Raw genomic sequence first — 15,519 nt, forward strand, 5'->3', positions numbered from 1 at the left:
AAAACAGTCTTGTTTCTGTTTGCCATTGTGTCTCTTTTTTTTTTTTTCTTGCAATTCTGATTACTTTAGTGAATTGAGGCCATTATTTAGAATATGTTAATAATTTGTCAGCTGCGCTTGCTGCCTTCTTAGGAGTGGAGAGACTTGTTTTGCTTGGTCCTGGTTGTCCCACTGAAGTGCTATCACAGTTTTAAGGGGATACACTCATACAGTTTGATTCTGAAGTGATGGGGTAGTTTGGAGAACTTAAGATTTATTTAGAGAGCTGGGTGAAGAGCCGAATCTAAGATCGAAGAGAAGACATTTAGTGGTTTGATGTGACCTATAGTTGTTGGGGAAGAACGTACAAGTGACTCGTAATGGAATTGCCCAAACCTTACCACACTGTGAAAGGTACACCTTTGGCTCTTTGTGGCATCTTCGAGCTTTTACAAGAAATTAGGAATTTTTGCAAAAATTTAACATGTGGTCTTTATGACCACATTCTGCTGCTGCAGACAGGGAAACTTACTGAGAAAATTACTGCTTTTGTTTTTATAAATAGTAGTTGCATTCATTAGACTATTAAAAAAAATATATGTCTGAAAGTGCCCATAACTTAGGAGAAACAGCTATAGAATATATCAGCCACTGTGTAAAACTTACTCACTGTTAGTTTTTCTCTGTAATCTAGGTTGGATAAGTGTAGAAGTAATTGATAAAGTAATAATAATTGTCTAATATGTAGGAATTACCCCTGTGATACCTGTAACAATGAATCTGTGGAGGCAAAATTATGATTTGAGATGTTAGTAGACTTTATGCAAAAATCACAAGGATTTAAGCTTTAAGTGGCATTGGTTGTGTGCTGTCACAGCACACAATATTCTGGAAAGTCAATAAATACCAGGAGTGTGTAAACCTTATCCTTTTTGTGTTATCTCTTATGGTGAAATAGTTAAAACTCTGATTTTTGTCTTTGAGTAAAAGTTTAGTGGAAAGAATTACTCCAAAATTTAGTGACTGAGGTGCAGGATATTATTGTTTCTGACTTGTCTCTTAACAGCTGTATTGGAGAATTACCAAGTTTTCTGTGATGTTCCCTTCTTTATTAAGGTTCAGTAGGATTTTTCATTGTGTGCCTCAATAGGTTATATCTAAAACTTTCACAATATACATTTAGAAATGGCGGTTGGTGATTATTGTCAGTTTTCCTCCACAGGTATGAAAAGTGTATGTCATTTCTAGTTAGTTTTAACTTTTGCAATGGTTTCTTATTTTGCAACCTGACACTAAATAAGTTGTATGTTTAGGACAACTTAAGGAGTTGGGGGAGGAGGAAGACTTCTGTATGTGCTGGAATACTGATGTATTTTTCTCTCCTTTTCAGGTTGTCACGGAGTAAAATGGATGGTAGCTTCGATTGTGATTGTGGTGAGCTGGAGCCACCTGATCATTAACAGAAGGCATCTTTTGTAAATCAAGAGCTGCCAGTTTCCCGTTTAACTAGACTGTAAACAAAGGAGAGAAAAAGAGGAAGAAGGAAAAAAAAAAATAGTGCTTACCAGCACCATAGAATGACGCTGCTCAGGACCAGTCCAACACTGAATGTATCTGCACTGTGAGGAGGAGGATGTTAAAGAAGCCTATTATGTGCATATTTATTCACATTTTGTTAAATGTTAACCAGTTTAGCACAGTAGAGCTGAGTGCATAGTATGTCATTTCATTCCGTTTGAGTTCTTGTGAGTATTTTCTTTAATGTCTGCAGAAATGCTGCACCTTTCTTGAACTATGAATGCTGCAATCTTTCTATCTTATGCTCGGTTTGAGTTCTAGAGCTTACGGGCTCTAAATTCAAGGGACACAACAGGCCTGGCTGGCTCATAATGAAATGAGAGTGTCAAGAAACCATCTTGCAGTCAAAGCCAAGTGTTTCTTCTCCCTTTCTGTAAGACCTTTCCTTCAGATACCAGTGGAATTGTCTCCGTGTGTTTACAGAAGCATAGTAGTTTGAGAAAAAAGAAACGTAAAGAATTTTAAAATGGCAGAAAAATTTGAAAGTCTCATGAACATTCATGGTTTTGATCTGGGCTCTCGGTATATGGACTTAAAACCACTGGGCTGTGGTGGAAATGGCTTAGTTTTTCTGCTGTCGATAATGACTGTGACAAAGAGTGGCTGTCAAGAAAATTGTCCTTACAGATCCCCAGAGTGTTAAACATGCTCTACGTGAGATCAAAATTATTAGAAGACTTGACCACGATAACATTGTCAAGTATTTGAAATTCTTGGTCCTAGTGGAAGCCAGTTAACAGATGACGTGGGCTCCCTTACAGAATTGAACTGTGTTTACATGTCCAGGAATACATGGAGACAGATCTGGCTAATCTGCTAGAGCAAGGCCCTTACTGGAAGATCATGCCAGACTTTTCATGTACCAGCTGCATACGTGGGCTCAAGTATATTCACTCTGCAAATGTTCTGCATAGAGATCTCAAACCAGCTAATCTTTTCATTAATACTGAAGACTTGGTGCTGAAGATTGGTGACTTCGGTCTTGCACGAATCATGGATCCTCATTATTCCCACAAGGTACGTGAAGAGTGGGAACATTTAAGTGATGCACTGACAACTATGCCTTCTTAAAATAGCACCTTTCTCCCTTTAAGCAGAGGTAGATAGTCTGTGGAAGACTTCATTAGCAGGTGGGATATAATGTTAGGGATCATACAGAAGACCTGAAATGCTTGCAAATAGAGTAAAACATCTCAGGATGACATGCTTTGTCCAAGCATAAAATCCAACCTTGTTTTTCACTAGATGTGTTCAGAAAAGCAGATTTCTAACAGTGAATGTGGAACCTGAGATTAAGCACAACATTTAGAGGTGTAAACCATAGAAGCCTTAGATAAGTTCATAACTGGTCCATTCATAGTGTGCAAGTGTGGCTAATTTTTCAGATTGAAGTAGAGGTACTGTCTTCCTGGTTTACATGATGTTTCACAAGAGAGTTCATTATCATCTCCGCATTTATTCAGCATCTGGGAATAAGAAAGTTTTGCTGCAGTACCTCATTTAACTAATAAATAGTGTCATACTTCTATATTGTTGCTGTTCACTCATAAAGATTTTACTGTTCCATTTTAAAAAGTAGAAAGGCTTAGTAGAGGGCACATGGTACTATCCGTAGGACCCTGAGACCAAAAATCTTGTAGTAGTGCATTAAAATATAAGAAACAAGTAATTTTAAAAAACTGGTACCTCTTAAAAATCTAAGTATGCTTTTTTCTTTTTTTTTAAATTAATTTCATTAGGGCCATCTTTCTGAAGGATTGGTTACTAAATGGTACAGATCGCCCCGTCTTTTGCTTTCTCCTAACAACTACACTAAAGCCATTGACATGTGGGCTGCAGGTTGCATCTTTGCTGAAATGCTGACTGGGAAAACCCTCTTTGCAGGTGAGTAGAATAAAAATGTATGTGTATATTCCTAAAGGATTGGTACTACTTAATTATCTTCCTAAATAAAGGTTGATTCTCATGACTCATATAAATAGCTATTGACTATCAGGTTGTGCTATATTATTATGCACTTATATAAATAAAACTGTAAATTGTATAAGCAAACTATAAATTGATGTATTGTAAAGCAGAAGATGTTTTAATTTTTTTTTTCATACCAGTGTGTATTTAGATAAATACCACAATTTAATTTGGTGCTTATATGATAAATCTGCCTGTAACTAGGTTAAGCTAAATTTATTGGATGCCTAAGAAGTGTTCTAAATACATGTATTCTAGTGAATTGATGTATCCAGGGAGTATTTGAGGATTATGAATGCCCTGAGTATTATATTCATAAAGATTTTTTTAATGTAGTCAACCTAATTATTCTCACTTCTTTATATTTCCAGTTGCGAAAGAATAGCCCTCTCTTGCCCATTCCATTTTTTTTTCATCATCTACAGGCCATTTTTACCTGATCTTTGTTTCAGTGCTATAGGGAGGACTCTTTAAGATTTAAAATTGTGCGGCATACCAAGGAAATGTGTAACCTCCAGATGTCTCTGATAAGATAGGAAGCAATGCTCTGGTCTCATTGGGTGCATCTACATTTGTGCTTTCGTTAGGATCAGGAGCAAATTTTTGAGGCGTATCTCTTGATAGCCATCCTGTACCACATTGCTGATCTAGCTCAGTGCATAAACTAGAGCCTTTTTAGATAAAATGAAACTCATTTGCACTGTAGATCACCCAGTGTGCTCCACCTGCTGATAGGCATTCAGTCCATGGGAGCAGATGAGCTAGTCTAGAGTAAACCCCTGAAATGCTTATATTGTGTGCACCCTGGGGCCTCAGCAGCAGCTGTCTTATTCAGGCTCACTCTCGGGTTTGCTCTCATCGGTCTGAATTACTGGAGTATACAGATAAAACCTCTAAGAGCTGAGCTTGCGTTTCAGAGTTCACATTCCTTTAGATCCATGTGGACTAAAAGCATACTGCAGTAATGCTTAGCTTTGTATGTCAAGGTAAAGAAATTGAGACCTTTTTCCTATCAAGTACTGTTGATGGAGTACTGTCACCTTGAAATCATTATTTTGTAGAAGTTGCAATTAACATGTGAAGAGGCTTTCCTTAACTTGCAACGAGTTGCTAACTCTTGGAGTTACTAACTATTGGAGTAATGTCTCCAGTGCATTAAATGCTCAACTGTTAAGAGATTTATTAGGTTTCCATTGCATCAAGCACTTCTACTGGAAAGTAGTGAAATAGTGGGAGAAAGTGCAGATTTCAGCATAGATTGATTGCAACTGCTAGCATTTTGGCTTTTTTTTTTTTTGAGTGGCATTGGTAGTGGTCAAAAGTTTTTATTGGTCTAATAGCTGTGCAGTGAGAAATCTTTTTTTTAAACTCAGTCTCAGTAACCAAAATCGCAAGTTTGTAGGATTGTTTATGTGTCTTAATTGCATTGTGTAGATACCTAGAAAAATATTTTTTAGATATGGCTCTGTCTCTCTGAAATTTACCTTTGCCATAGTTTCCTGATCTAAAGAAGGGTGGACTTAACGTCATGCATTTGGAAAGGGAAAACAGTTGGAGATATGACGATTAGCCTATCCTGAGACTGAATAAAATTCTTTTGCAGAGTTGTTTGTAGGGCTTGATTTGATTGATTTACAACTTCCTGTGTACTTTTGAACCATCCCTTAGGAATCCTGCTGACGGGAATGGGAAGGAAGAACACAGATTAAAATTGCAGAGTACCTGGGATGAGGGAGGGAAGGGAAGTTGAGGCAGAGGAATTCAATAGCTGTTCCAAACAACTTCTATGATTCTTTCTTCTAAATGAATATTTTAAAATGTTCATTTCACTTACAGTGGAAAGCAAACTGATTAATTTTTAGGATTAATATAATCATACAGTAGAATCTGTTTTCCAGTAAATTACAGGCAGTATAACATCTGATAGATTATATTAAGTAGTTTGTAGTAGTCTGCAGTAGGAGGACAAAACAGTTTTTTCAGTCCAGCAAGTAAGTTAACATGAGGTGGTACTGATTCATTTGAAGAATGTAATTCTTGGTCAAATTTTCCGTAGAGACTTTGCCTCAGCTTTTCTTTAAGTCATCTGGCAGGTGTGTGGTAGGACGTGCGGTGCAGACTGCCATGCAAACTGCTGAAGTGAACCTGATAGTGTATAGATTTTGAGATGGTGTAATCTCTTTCTGGCCCCATTTATTTTTGTATTGAATGTCGCATGCATCAGTATCGCAGATGATTGCCCAGAGCTGCTTGGTGAAGGAGGAAAACACAGGCATGCAAATAACCCTATATAGTTTCATCTGCTGGTTGGATCTCTAGGGTGCTACACGCTTCTTGGAGCTGAACAATAAATGGAGGAAAACAAGCTGTATTTCTGGGTACTGCAGCTATACTGGTACTGAATATAGATGCTGTTCATTATTCCAAATTGACCTGCTCTATAGGTCCTTATAGTTCTTACCCAGGGAAACTTCAGATAGTACTAAAAGTGTACTATAATTTCAATCATAATACAGTACTTTTTTAGAAAAAAGAAATTACACTGCTTAACTGACAGGTGATTTTTGTCTTGCACCTGACAGTAATACAGGGTTTTGGAGCAGAATATTAATACAGATGGTTATGGCCTGTAAGATCTCTTGTTAAACCACTCCTGTTTTTATTAATAAGGGACACATAATTCAAAGTGAGGTCAAATATTGAATTAATTAGGTGAATCAGTTGAAAAGGGAGGATTGCAGAATATAGTATATAACAAAAAAGAGAGGGTGTTGCTGTAGAGAACCTCTTCAATGGTGAAAACATCCTTGCAAAAGCTTGAGGTTAGGTCGCTTTATCTGTGTGTAGCAGCTCTGTAATTCTTCATATGCTACAACATTTTTGAGAGCTCTTCAGATTTATTATTATTCAAATTTAGAACCTGAGCCTTTCCTCTGCTGTAGGAGATAATAGACTACTGAAAATAGCTGCTCGGAGCACAAAATTTTGACATGCCTTTCATATACAGGGATCAGAAGTTGAAATGACAACTTGTATTTTCTCTTGGTGCTTAGGTGCGCATGAACTTGAACAGATGCAGTTGATTCTAGAATCAATTCCTGTTGTACATGAGGAGGACCGTCAGGAGCTTCTCAATGTAATTCCAGTTTACATTAGAAATGATATGACTGAGCCACACAAACCTTTAACTCAGTTGCTACCAGGCATCAGTCCTGAAGGTAAGTAATTCAGAAAAATACTTCTGTATTTCAAAATCGTAAAATAGTGAACATCTTTCAGTTCCTGTGTGTGATTAGTAAAAGCAAGTTTCAGTTAGAAGAATCTGTGTGTTCTCGGAAGGAGGGTTGTCTTCTGCTGTAATAAAAAAGTTCTACTTACAAGATAGCTACTTGGTCATCTTTGAGTGGAATTGTGAATCTCTGCTGGACCTGTTTGCTCTGGAATTGCTATGTTTTGAGATATTTGCCTTCTAAATATAAGGCAACATTGGAATGGAGTCAATATAAACCAATATCTTTCAGATCTTTTCAAAAGCAAGTCCCCCCACCAAACTGACAGCAATGTTTCCTGGTAGCTGTTGGTGGATAGTGATTCAGCTTGAAGCATTGTGTCTCTTAGTATTTTTTCCTGCTTTAAGTTAAATTATTGTTGATGTTAGATTTGATCTCTACTCTTCTAACTTTCCTATGGCTACAGAATGAGTATTTGGCAGTATACTGTCAGTTGCCGATACTTTACAGGTGGCTACTTCTAAGGAGGTGCATGCCTCTAGAGCAAAGCACTGCACCTTAATCTTAAATTGTAGATGTCTGAAATGTCATTTTTCTCCTATTTAACGATAACTTTTTTTCTGCAGCACTGGACTTTCTGGAGCAAATTTTGACATTTAGTCCTATGGATCGATTGACAGCGGAAGAAGCTTTGTCCCATCCTTATATGAGCATTTATTCCTTTCCAACGGATGAGCCTATTTCAAGTCATCCTTTTCACATTGAAGATGAAGTTGATGATATTCTGCTGATGGATGAAAGTCACAGCCATATTTATAATTGGGAAAGGTAAATTTATCACTTACTGTAGCATGTAACATAACTGAATGGTTGTGTGCTTGAAGTAGTGATGTCCATGAAGCAACATTTTGTTTTCTGTTTGTTTCCTCTTAAGTTCACCTGAGAATAAACTTTTCCCTTATAGGCAGTGGAGTGTCATTGGGTTTATAATTCATTAGACTGACTTGGATGTGCTTATGTATTCCTGTAATGCACTCAGGACTCTAGAGTCTAAAGTTAATCTCTTCATTACTTTTTTTTCCCAAAAAATATTTCCCTAAAAACTAAACTTTAAATGAAGAGAGTTCAAGTATGATCGTCTTGTCCCATGCTTAGCGCATGTAATAGTAAAGAGGTTTACAGTAGTCGTTTAAAGTCAGTTAAAGACACTTTAAGGGAGAGTTTTGTAAATGGACTGAGCTATTGTACATAATTCTGGACTTAAATCTTTGATGTGTGTATGAGGATTGCTTTATGCCAGTTTAAATAAAAAACCTGGAAGAGGCACCCAGTTGGATTGAGGAAAAACTTTTATCTGTGTTAAATTGTTGTTATTCTGTAAGAGGATTTGTAAACTTAACTGTCTGTGTCTGGGGAGTAGAAGACTGGTTTTTAGCTGCTAACATTTAGGAAATTGTTTTACAGATACCATGAAAGTCAGTTTTCAGACCATGACTGGCCTATTCATAATAACTATGAAGCTGATGAAGTTCAGCGTGATCCAAGGGCTCTTTCTGATGTTACTGATGAGGAAGAAGTGCAAGTAGATCCTCGCAAATATTTGGATGGAGATCGTGAAAAGTATCTGGAGGATCCTGCCTTTGACACCCACTTCTCTACTGAGCCTTGCTGGCAGTATTCAGATCACCATGAAAACAAGTATTGTGATCTGGAATGTAGTCACACTTGTAATTACAAAATGAGGTCATCTTCATACCTAGATAATTTAGTTTGGCGAGACAGTGAAGTTAACCATTACTATGAGCCCAAGCTTATTATAGATCTTTCAAACTGGAAGGAACAGAGCAAAGAAAAGTCTGATAAGAAAGGCAAGTCTAAATGTGAAAAGAATGGGTTGGTGAAAGCTCAGATAGCGCTTGAGGAAGCATCACAGCAACTTGTTGAAAAAGAAAGGGAGAAGAATCAAGGATTTGACTTTGATTCATTTATAGCAGAAACCATTCAGCTTAGTTTACAACACGAGTCTACTGATGTTGATAAATTAAATGACTTGAATAGCTCAGTGTCTCAAATAGAGTTGAAAGGATTAATATCAAAGTCGGTAAGCAGAGAGAAGCAGGAGAAAGGAATGGCTAATTTGGCACAGTTAGAAGCTCTGTACCAAACTTCTTGGGACAGTCAGTTTGTAAGCAGTGGGGAGGAGTGCTTCCTCATAGACCAGTTTTGTTGCGAAGTAAGGAAAGATGAACAAGTTGAAAAAGAAAATACTTACACCAGTTATTTGGACAAATTTTTTAGTAAGAAAGAAGATGCTGAAATGCTAGAACCTGAGCCAGTAGAAGAGGGGAAGCCTGGGGAGAAGGAAAGAGAAGAGAGCTTTCTCAGTAACAGTGGAGAGCTCCTCTTCAACAAGCAGCTCGAGGCTATAGGCATTCCTCAGTTTCACAGCCCTGTTGGTTCGCCACTGAAATCGATACAGGCCACGTTAACGCCTTCTGCGATGAAATCATCTCCCCAGATTCCCCACAAAACGTACAGCAGCATTCTGAAACACCTGAATTAAAACACTCAGCAGACATTTCTTTTATATTCATGAGATGTGTTTTGTCTTTTTTTATTACTAGTGTAAGTAATTTTTTTACTTGAATCAGACAGTGTAATTTTGGTATGGATTTCATTAGTTTTCTGTTTACCATTGTTTTTACAATCCAGCATTGCTTTCTATACATGAGTTAGTTTTGTTTTTAAACTGGCATGTCGTTTGCACACAAAATTAAAAGAATAGAGCAAAATAATGCAAAATGCAGGAGGTAACAAAAAATGCACTAAACAAAGTAAAAAAACATTCTCTCAGTAAAACAGTGTCCATGTTTTGCAGAAAAAGAACCTTGCCTTGAAATTTACACAGTGAGACTGTACATAATTGCATGAAAATATCTATTTTTCCCAAAACATTTTTCATTCATGCATATTTTAGATTTTTTCATACTGTACACATTTCTTAGACACATGATACCAGCAGCAACTGAAATGAATGCAGAATTTGGTACGCATGTGTTATCTACCTCAAGGTAACAGCAGTATGTGGCAAAACATTAACCACCCATAGTGCTTCTCATTATGCACTTCTATTTAGCCAGCATTATTGTAGTAGCTATTCTTATTGAAAATCATTCAATATTTATAAATGTTCTGGTATGCATTCTTTATAGTGAAGTGTTAATATGCAGCACTTTTATTTATTTTAGCAAATAAGTATATTTCTGTAATTATAGAAAGTCAACTTAATTTTTGAGTTACTTTTCAGATAAAAGTTTTTGTTTAGCACTATGGTTTTATTGCCTACATAGCTGGATATATATTAACATCGGCTTATTCTGAGGCTATCCAATACATTTTTTGTTTTCATTTTTTTAGTTTTCATTTCAAGTAAAGCACTCACTGTGTATAGGAATTTGTAATTGGAGGTGCTTGATCTCTACAAAAGAAATTAGGAATTGCTTTATTATCAATGCTCCTAGAAGTCTTAATTGTGTTCATTTTTTAAAAAATTTTGTAATGTTAGTTGTGTGCATGGAAATAATTAAGGTACAACATTACTGTAGGTTAAAGTTCTATATGGTGAGACATTTTGTTTTTACTGTATGTTTTTACTGAATGATTCCTGTCCCACTCCCAACCCCCCTCAAAAGCAAGCATGAGTAAAATTAGGTTAAATATAGCATGTAGCATCTCGGTCTTCTGAAAATTTGTTTTACTTTCTGATCTTTTGAAATACTGGATGTATCATTGGCTCCCCTGTTTAAAACGAAAAACAAATAAAAACATGGCCAGCAAAAATCCCTGTTGTTTTTTGGTGCTTTGTACAATGACAGATAAGAGCTGCTGCTGTCGTGCAGGTGGCTGGGTTGTGAAGGCAGGCCTGCTTGCCTGTGCTCCCTAACACGGTGCTCAGGGAAGCACGAGAAATTCTTGCAGTCTGCCCTAGAAGTGCTGCTGCTGAGGATGCAGCGCAGTGAAAGGAGACTCCAGAAGTAGACTTCTGTCCCAGTGCCTACAGCCTGTATTGAATAAAACCCTGGGTAATGGTATGTCTGTGGAAGCGTAAGTGTACAGTAGCATCATTAGCCATTTTATTGAAAGTACAGTTGACTTCCAGAGTATAAGTGAGCGTTACTGCTTTATCAGCTTTTTAGACAGGATAGTGTTAAAAAGTGCTGTGGACAGTGGAAAAGCTGCCGTGAGCATCTTTGTGTTGCTGGCAGCCTGGAGTGAAGGTAATCATGCAGGTCCCTCAGCCAAGAGCCTGTCTGGAGCGCTTTCTCAAGGAGACTTCAGGAGCAGGACCAGGTAACTCCTGGGGGATGTTTCAAGATGTGCAGCTTGGGTCTCTGTTGCAGCAAGCCCTAAGATCAGTATGTATTTCTCTTGCAGTTCCTCCTGTCAGAACCATTCCCGAGGGAGTTAATTAGCCGTATGTTAAAGCTGTATCTTTTGGCAAACTTTTACAACTTTTTCCATGACAATGTCTTAACTCCTCCAAATCTTTCCATCCCTCTTTCCCTGCTCCTCTGGCAGGTAGCACATCTGTAACTTGCCTAAAACAAGGAGCTGCCCTTTGACATGGCAGAAAATGGTCACCTGAAGAGATGGGACACAGTGTGTGTCCTTGGCCATGGTATGTGAATGTTTATGTAGCTGCATCAGTTTGTGTGTATGGGGCTGTGGAGAGGAAGAAATGGCTGGTGGTCCTCTCCTCTGCAAGGGACTGTTTTGAAGTGGTGTGGCAGGGTTTTTTTGAGATGGGATGAAAGCAGTGGGTGGGAAGAGCTTAGAAACTGGAAACAAAATTTGGCTAAAAACACATCTTGTGCAAAAGAAGTATCTTTTTGTGTTTTTAAGAACGCCAATGAAACTCAACAGTACTTGAGAAACCTGTGATGTTAGAAAGGGAACATTTTACACTCAGAAAGGACAGGGAGAGTCAAGCGAAGCAGTGCTTCACTGTCTTTGACTTCTAGTTGTGCTGGGGGAGCAATGCTGTACAGGCTGCTTTGGTGAAAACCCTGCTCTCCCAACAGGCTCCATCCACGATCATGGGAGGGTACAGCTGGGCAGTCTGGCTTAGTACATAAAATTCCCTATGTGAAGACAAAGAAAGTAAAAGTGCATTGTAAGGACCATGCAAAACGAAATCTACTGCTAGAAAGAGAAGACGCTCTTGAGTGTGGTGTTGGGTTCTCCCTTGGCAAACTGCAGAAGTCCTGCATTGGGAGAGCAGTCTGCAGAAAGTGCAGGGTTTCGTGGGGTGCTGCTAGCAGGTGGAAGATGATCTCTGTCCCACACTAATCAGCCATGCCCTTCCCTGCAGGAAAAAAAATAGGACAGCTACATGCGTAGCCTTTTGACTGTGACCTAGCAACTGAATTGTCTTTAAAAACAAGTTAAGGAAGAGGCTTAAATCATAAACCAGATAAAGGGACCACTGTTTCTTGCCAAGGTGCTTGCCAAGTAAAATGGAACACCCTTATTTAACAAAAAAGCAAATACGAAATGAGGATGCTAACCATCTTTTAAAAATACCTTTTCTTCTCTTCGTGGGCTTTGGTTACAAGGCAGCATTTTTAAGTGTATCTAACAAGAACCTTAGCTAGAAGAGGTGATGTTTACCCTTACGAACAGACCAGAACAGAGCATTCTACATGTACTGCCATCACATGAGATCTAATAATTGGAAACTGGCAATGCTGGACAGTTTGTTCTGATGAGGAGTTCTCAGTCATGGTCAGTTAACTTTCTCACAATTGTATTTCATTTTAATTAAATAAGAGTTGCTATGTATATCATGTAAGACACTGCTCACGCTGCTGTTGGTGGTGTGATCACAGCAGGAGCAGTGTGCCTCAGCTGGTCTTTGCCTTGAGCACAGCTGCTCTGCCGGGGCTGTGGGCTCGGCACCAGGCTCTGCAGACCAGCTGGGAACGGAGCAGCTGGGCAGTCCCTGCTGCTGCATCTGCTGCTGCATCTTCTCGGCCCCAGGCTGCAGGATAGCCTGGATCTGCAGCAAGGAGTCTGCTGCCTACAGCCAAATCTCTATGCCTTAATTTACTTTGTTTTCCTGTCACCTATTGCTTTTTCTGGGTTGCAGAAGCTCTTAGAAGCATGGCTGGTACTTGCGTTTAAAGCCTTGCTAAGTTCTCACTTTGGTCTGGCTTATTGCCTGGCAGCATGAGTTTGCAAACAGGTTTTTAATGCTTTTTTTTTTTTTACGGGAGGAGAGGTTTCCTCCTGGAGAGCTTTTCTTCCATATGGAACTAATGTTGCTCTGGAGTTATTTTTGCTATTTTTTCTGTCCCCTTCTAAACTCTGAGATAGTCAGAGGTAGCAAGATTTCCCATGTGTGGACTTTCATCCCCTGCTCCACAGGCGTGTATACTGCAAAACAGAGAATTGTACTTAGGGTCCTGAGGAATTCAGTGACATGCTGTGGTGCAGATTATTTCTGGGTATCGATAGAGGGGAAAAGCATCCTTGAACTAAATCTGCTCTCACAAGTCTTCTTTCCTTTATTTATATTCACGTTGCTTTTCTGTTGCTGAGATTTGGAAGTGCCTGTCAAACCTTCAGTGAGGTTTTACACATAATTAAACAGTAAACTATCCTCCTTCTTCCAAAGATGCAATCCTGAGCAACAGCAGCCCTGAACTAATTCGTTCCTTATTCTTTGAATTATTTCAGGGCTTACAAAATCCTTCAAACTCTTGTTTGTTGTTCTGCAACCGTTTGCGTCAGGCTTGAGCTGAACAACCTGGGAAGTAATGCTGTGGGGTATTTAGTAACAAGTAAATAATCCAGATCACTGCTGGCACGCAGTGCTCTCGGCGTTCCATTCCCGTGTCTCTATATTTAAAATGGTTATCTGCTTACTCCGAGTGCTATTTGAGAACTCCTTAAAATATTGACTGTTGAAAAGTTCAATGACTTCTTTCGACTGAGAATTAGTATCGCTGATAAGGTGATTTGCATGCACCAGACCATGGGCAGAGGCAGCTCTGCCCTGGTAGCCCGTGGGGACACGGTGATAGCCGGGTACGGCCGCACTCTGCAAATAGCTGTGTCGATAGCTGGCAGCAGTCACGTAATGTCGTTGGCTTTTCTCTGGAATCTGTCTGTTGCATCCTGACTGCAGAGCAGCCCTTCTATAGTGAACACTGATAATAAAATTCCTCTCGTAATCTATGTGCCGGTCTGCTGCAGCCAAAATTACTTTTAACCTTTATGTCACCCAGCCTGGCTGTTGTTATGTGTGGTGCGAAATACAAATGTGTCCTTTTTGCAGGTGGCTGTGAGACAGGGAACTTATGGCTTGTCCAGCTCCAGAGCCAGCAGTGCCATTGCCTTTCACAACCCGCTCACCCTCCCTGGCTTCGGTTCCCTTGTTGATAAAACAGAGCTGCTGGGCTGCCGTTGCCCGCAGGACTGCAGGCGAGGGGGCTGCGCTCCTGCTCCGGCTCGTGCATCCTGCACTGCCGCGGGACCAGGGGTCCCCTGCTGTCCCCTGGGATGGAGGGCTGCTGAGTAAGAGCACAGCTATACGGAACAGGACATGGGGAAGGACTTCTGCATTAGTGAGGGACTTGGGTTAATCTACCCTTACTGATAATAACACTCCATCGGTGTTCCTAGGATAGGGAGTCATTGCTAAATTGGTGGCTGATGGTTTGTTGGATTTTTTTTTCAGTTTTAACATTTGTTTCCTAATTGGTAGAAGGCTGATACTTTTTGTCCTAATTTGGTATAGTTCCACATTTCTTACGTCTTCACTCGCACTTTTAATTTTTCCAAATTTCTTGTAACTTCTGGTTTAGGCTTATATTCTTCTAGTAATCGTTCGTGGCTGAGTATAGCCCAAGGTGTGCAGGTGAGCTGCCTGCTTGGTTAAAGATTACTGGCCACTCTCAGAAGAGATGTGAGGCCTAATAAAATACAGGCTTTCCTTTATACCCGAATTTTGCCATGTTCCTCAAGCCATACCCCAAGGCCCTCATGCTGTCCAGTGTGGAAGCTACTTTGCCACACTGATCCCACTGTGGCTGGTGCAAGGTAAGTATAAACCTAATCGTTTCTCTGTGTCATCATCTCCACAGCATCTTCCCAAAAAGGTGTCTCCACACCACGAGTGTAGCCAGGGTAGAGTTTTGCTTTACAAGATGGTTGATCCTTAGACACGCTGTCCGTTTATGTCAGGCTCCAGCTATGGGTCCTCCAAACCTGGATTCTGGCAATAAAAGGATGTTTTCTCATTCTTGTTCTTGGAGCTGCTGTTCAGACTGGATTAGAGCTTCCATCTTCAGTGGTAGAAGGCTGTAGAGAAACGTTTCCGTTTAATGTCTGTCTTGAATTTTATCATTTTTAATCGTTTAAAGCCATAGACCTGAATAGCTGACTGACAGATTTATTGTGACTTCTGTGTTTGTTTGGATGTAGGTTTTAACAGCATAGCTCTTGAAATAGCTGGAAAGCTAGCAGAGACATTTTGAAAGCCTATGATTAAGAAAGCAGATGGGTTTGGGGTTTATTTTGCGTTATGTCTGCCTCAGGTTTTTTTCTGCTAATGCTACAGAGTCTCTTAGCAAATGTGATGTTGACACATACTGAAAAATTAAAGTTACTTTCTACATACTAAATTGGTTTTTGGACCCTTACGCATGATATTTCCCTGGTTTTACTTGAATCTTTATTTTCTTTTTACTTGCTTTATGCA

The 15,519-nt window shown here is 39.3% G+C and overlaps 1 protein-coding gene across 1 annotated transcript; it reads left to right on the plus strand.

The window, feature by feature from the left end:
• The first annotated feature begins 1,641 nt into the window (after positions 1–1,641).
• MAPK6 (mitogen-activated protein kinase 6) lies at positions 1,642–10,376 on the plus strand. Its single transcript, XM_009990361.2, is given in 11 exon segments — positions 1,642–2,120; positions 2,123–2,149; positions 2,152–2,256; positions 2,259–2,333; positions 2,336–2,386; positions 2,389–2,426; positions 2,428–2,574; positions 3,297–3,441; positions 6,579–6,743; positions 7,382–7,583; positions 8,220–10,376. Coding segments are annotated over 11 exon segments (2,151 nt in total). The 5' UTR covers positions 1,642–2,023; the 3' UTR covers positions 9,319–10,376.
• Positions 10,377–15,519: the final 5,143 nt, after the last annotated feature.

This window comes from Tauraco erythrolophus, chromosome 14, assembly GCF_009769465.1.
Source record: "Tauraco erythrolophus isolate bTauEry1 chromosome 14, bTauEry1.pri, whole genome shotgun sequence".
Lineage (NCBI taxonomy): Eukaryota > Metazoa > Chordata > Aves > Musophagiformes > Musophagidae > Tauraco > Tauraco erythrolophus.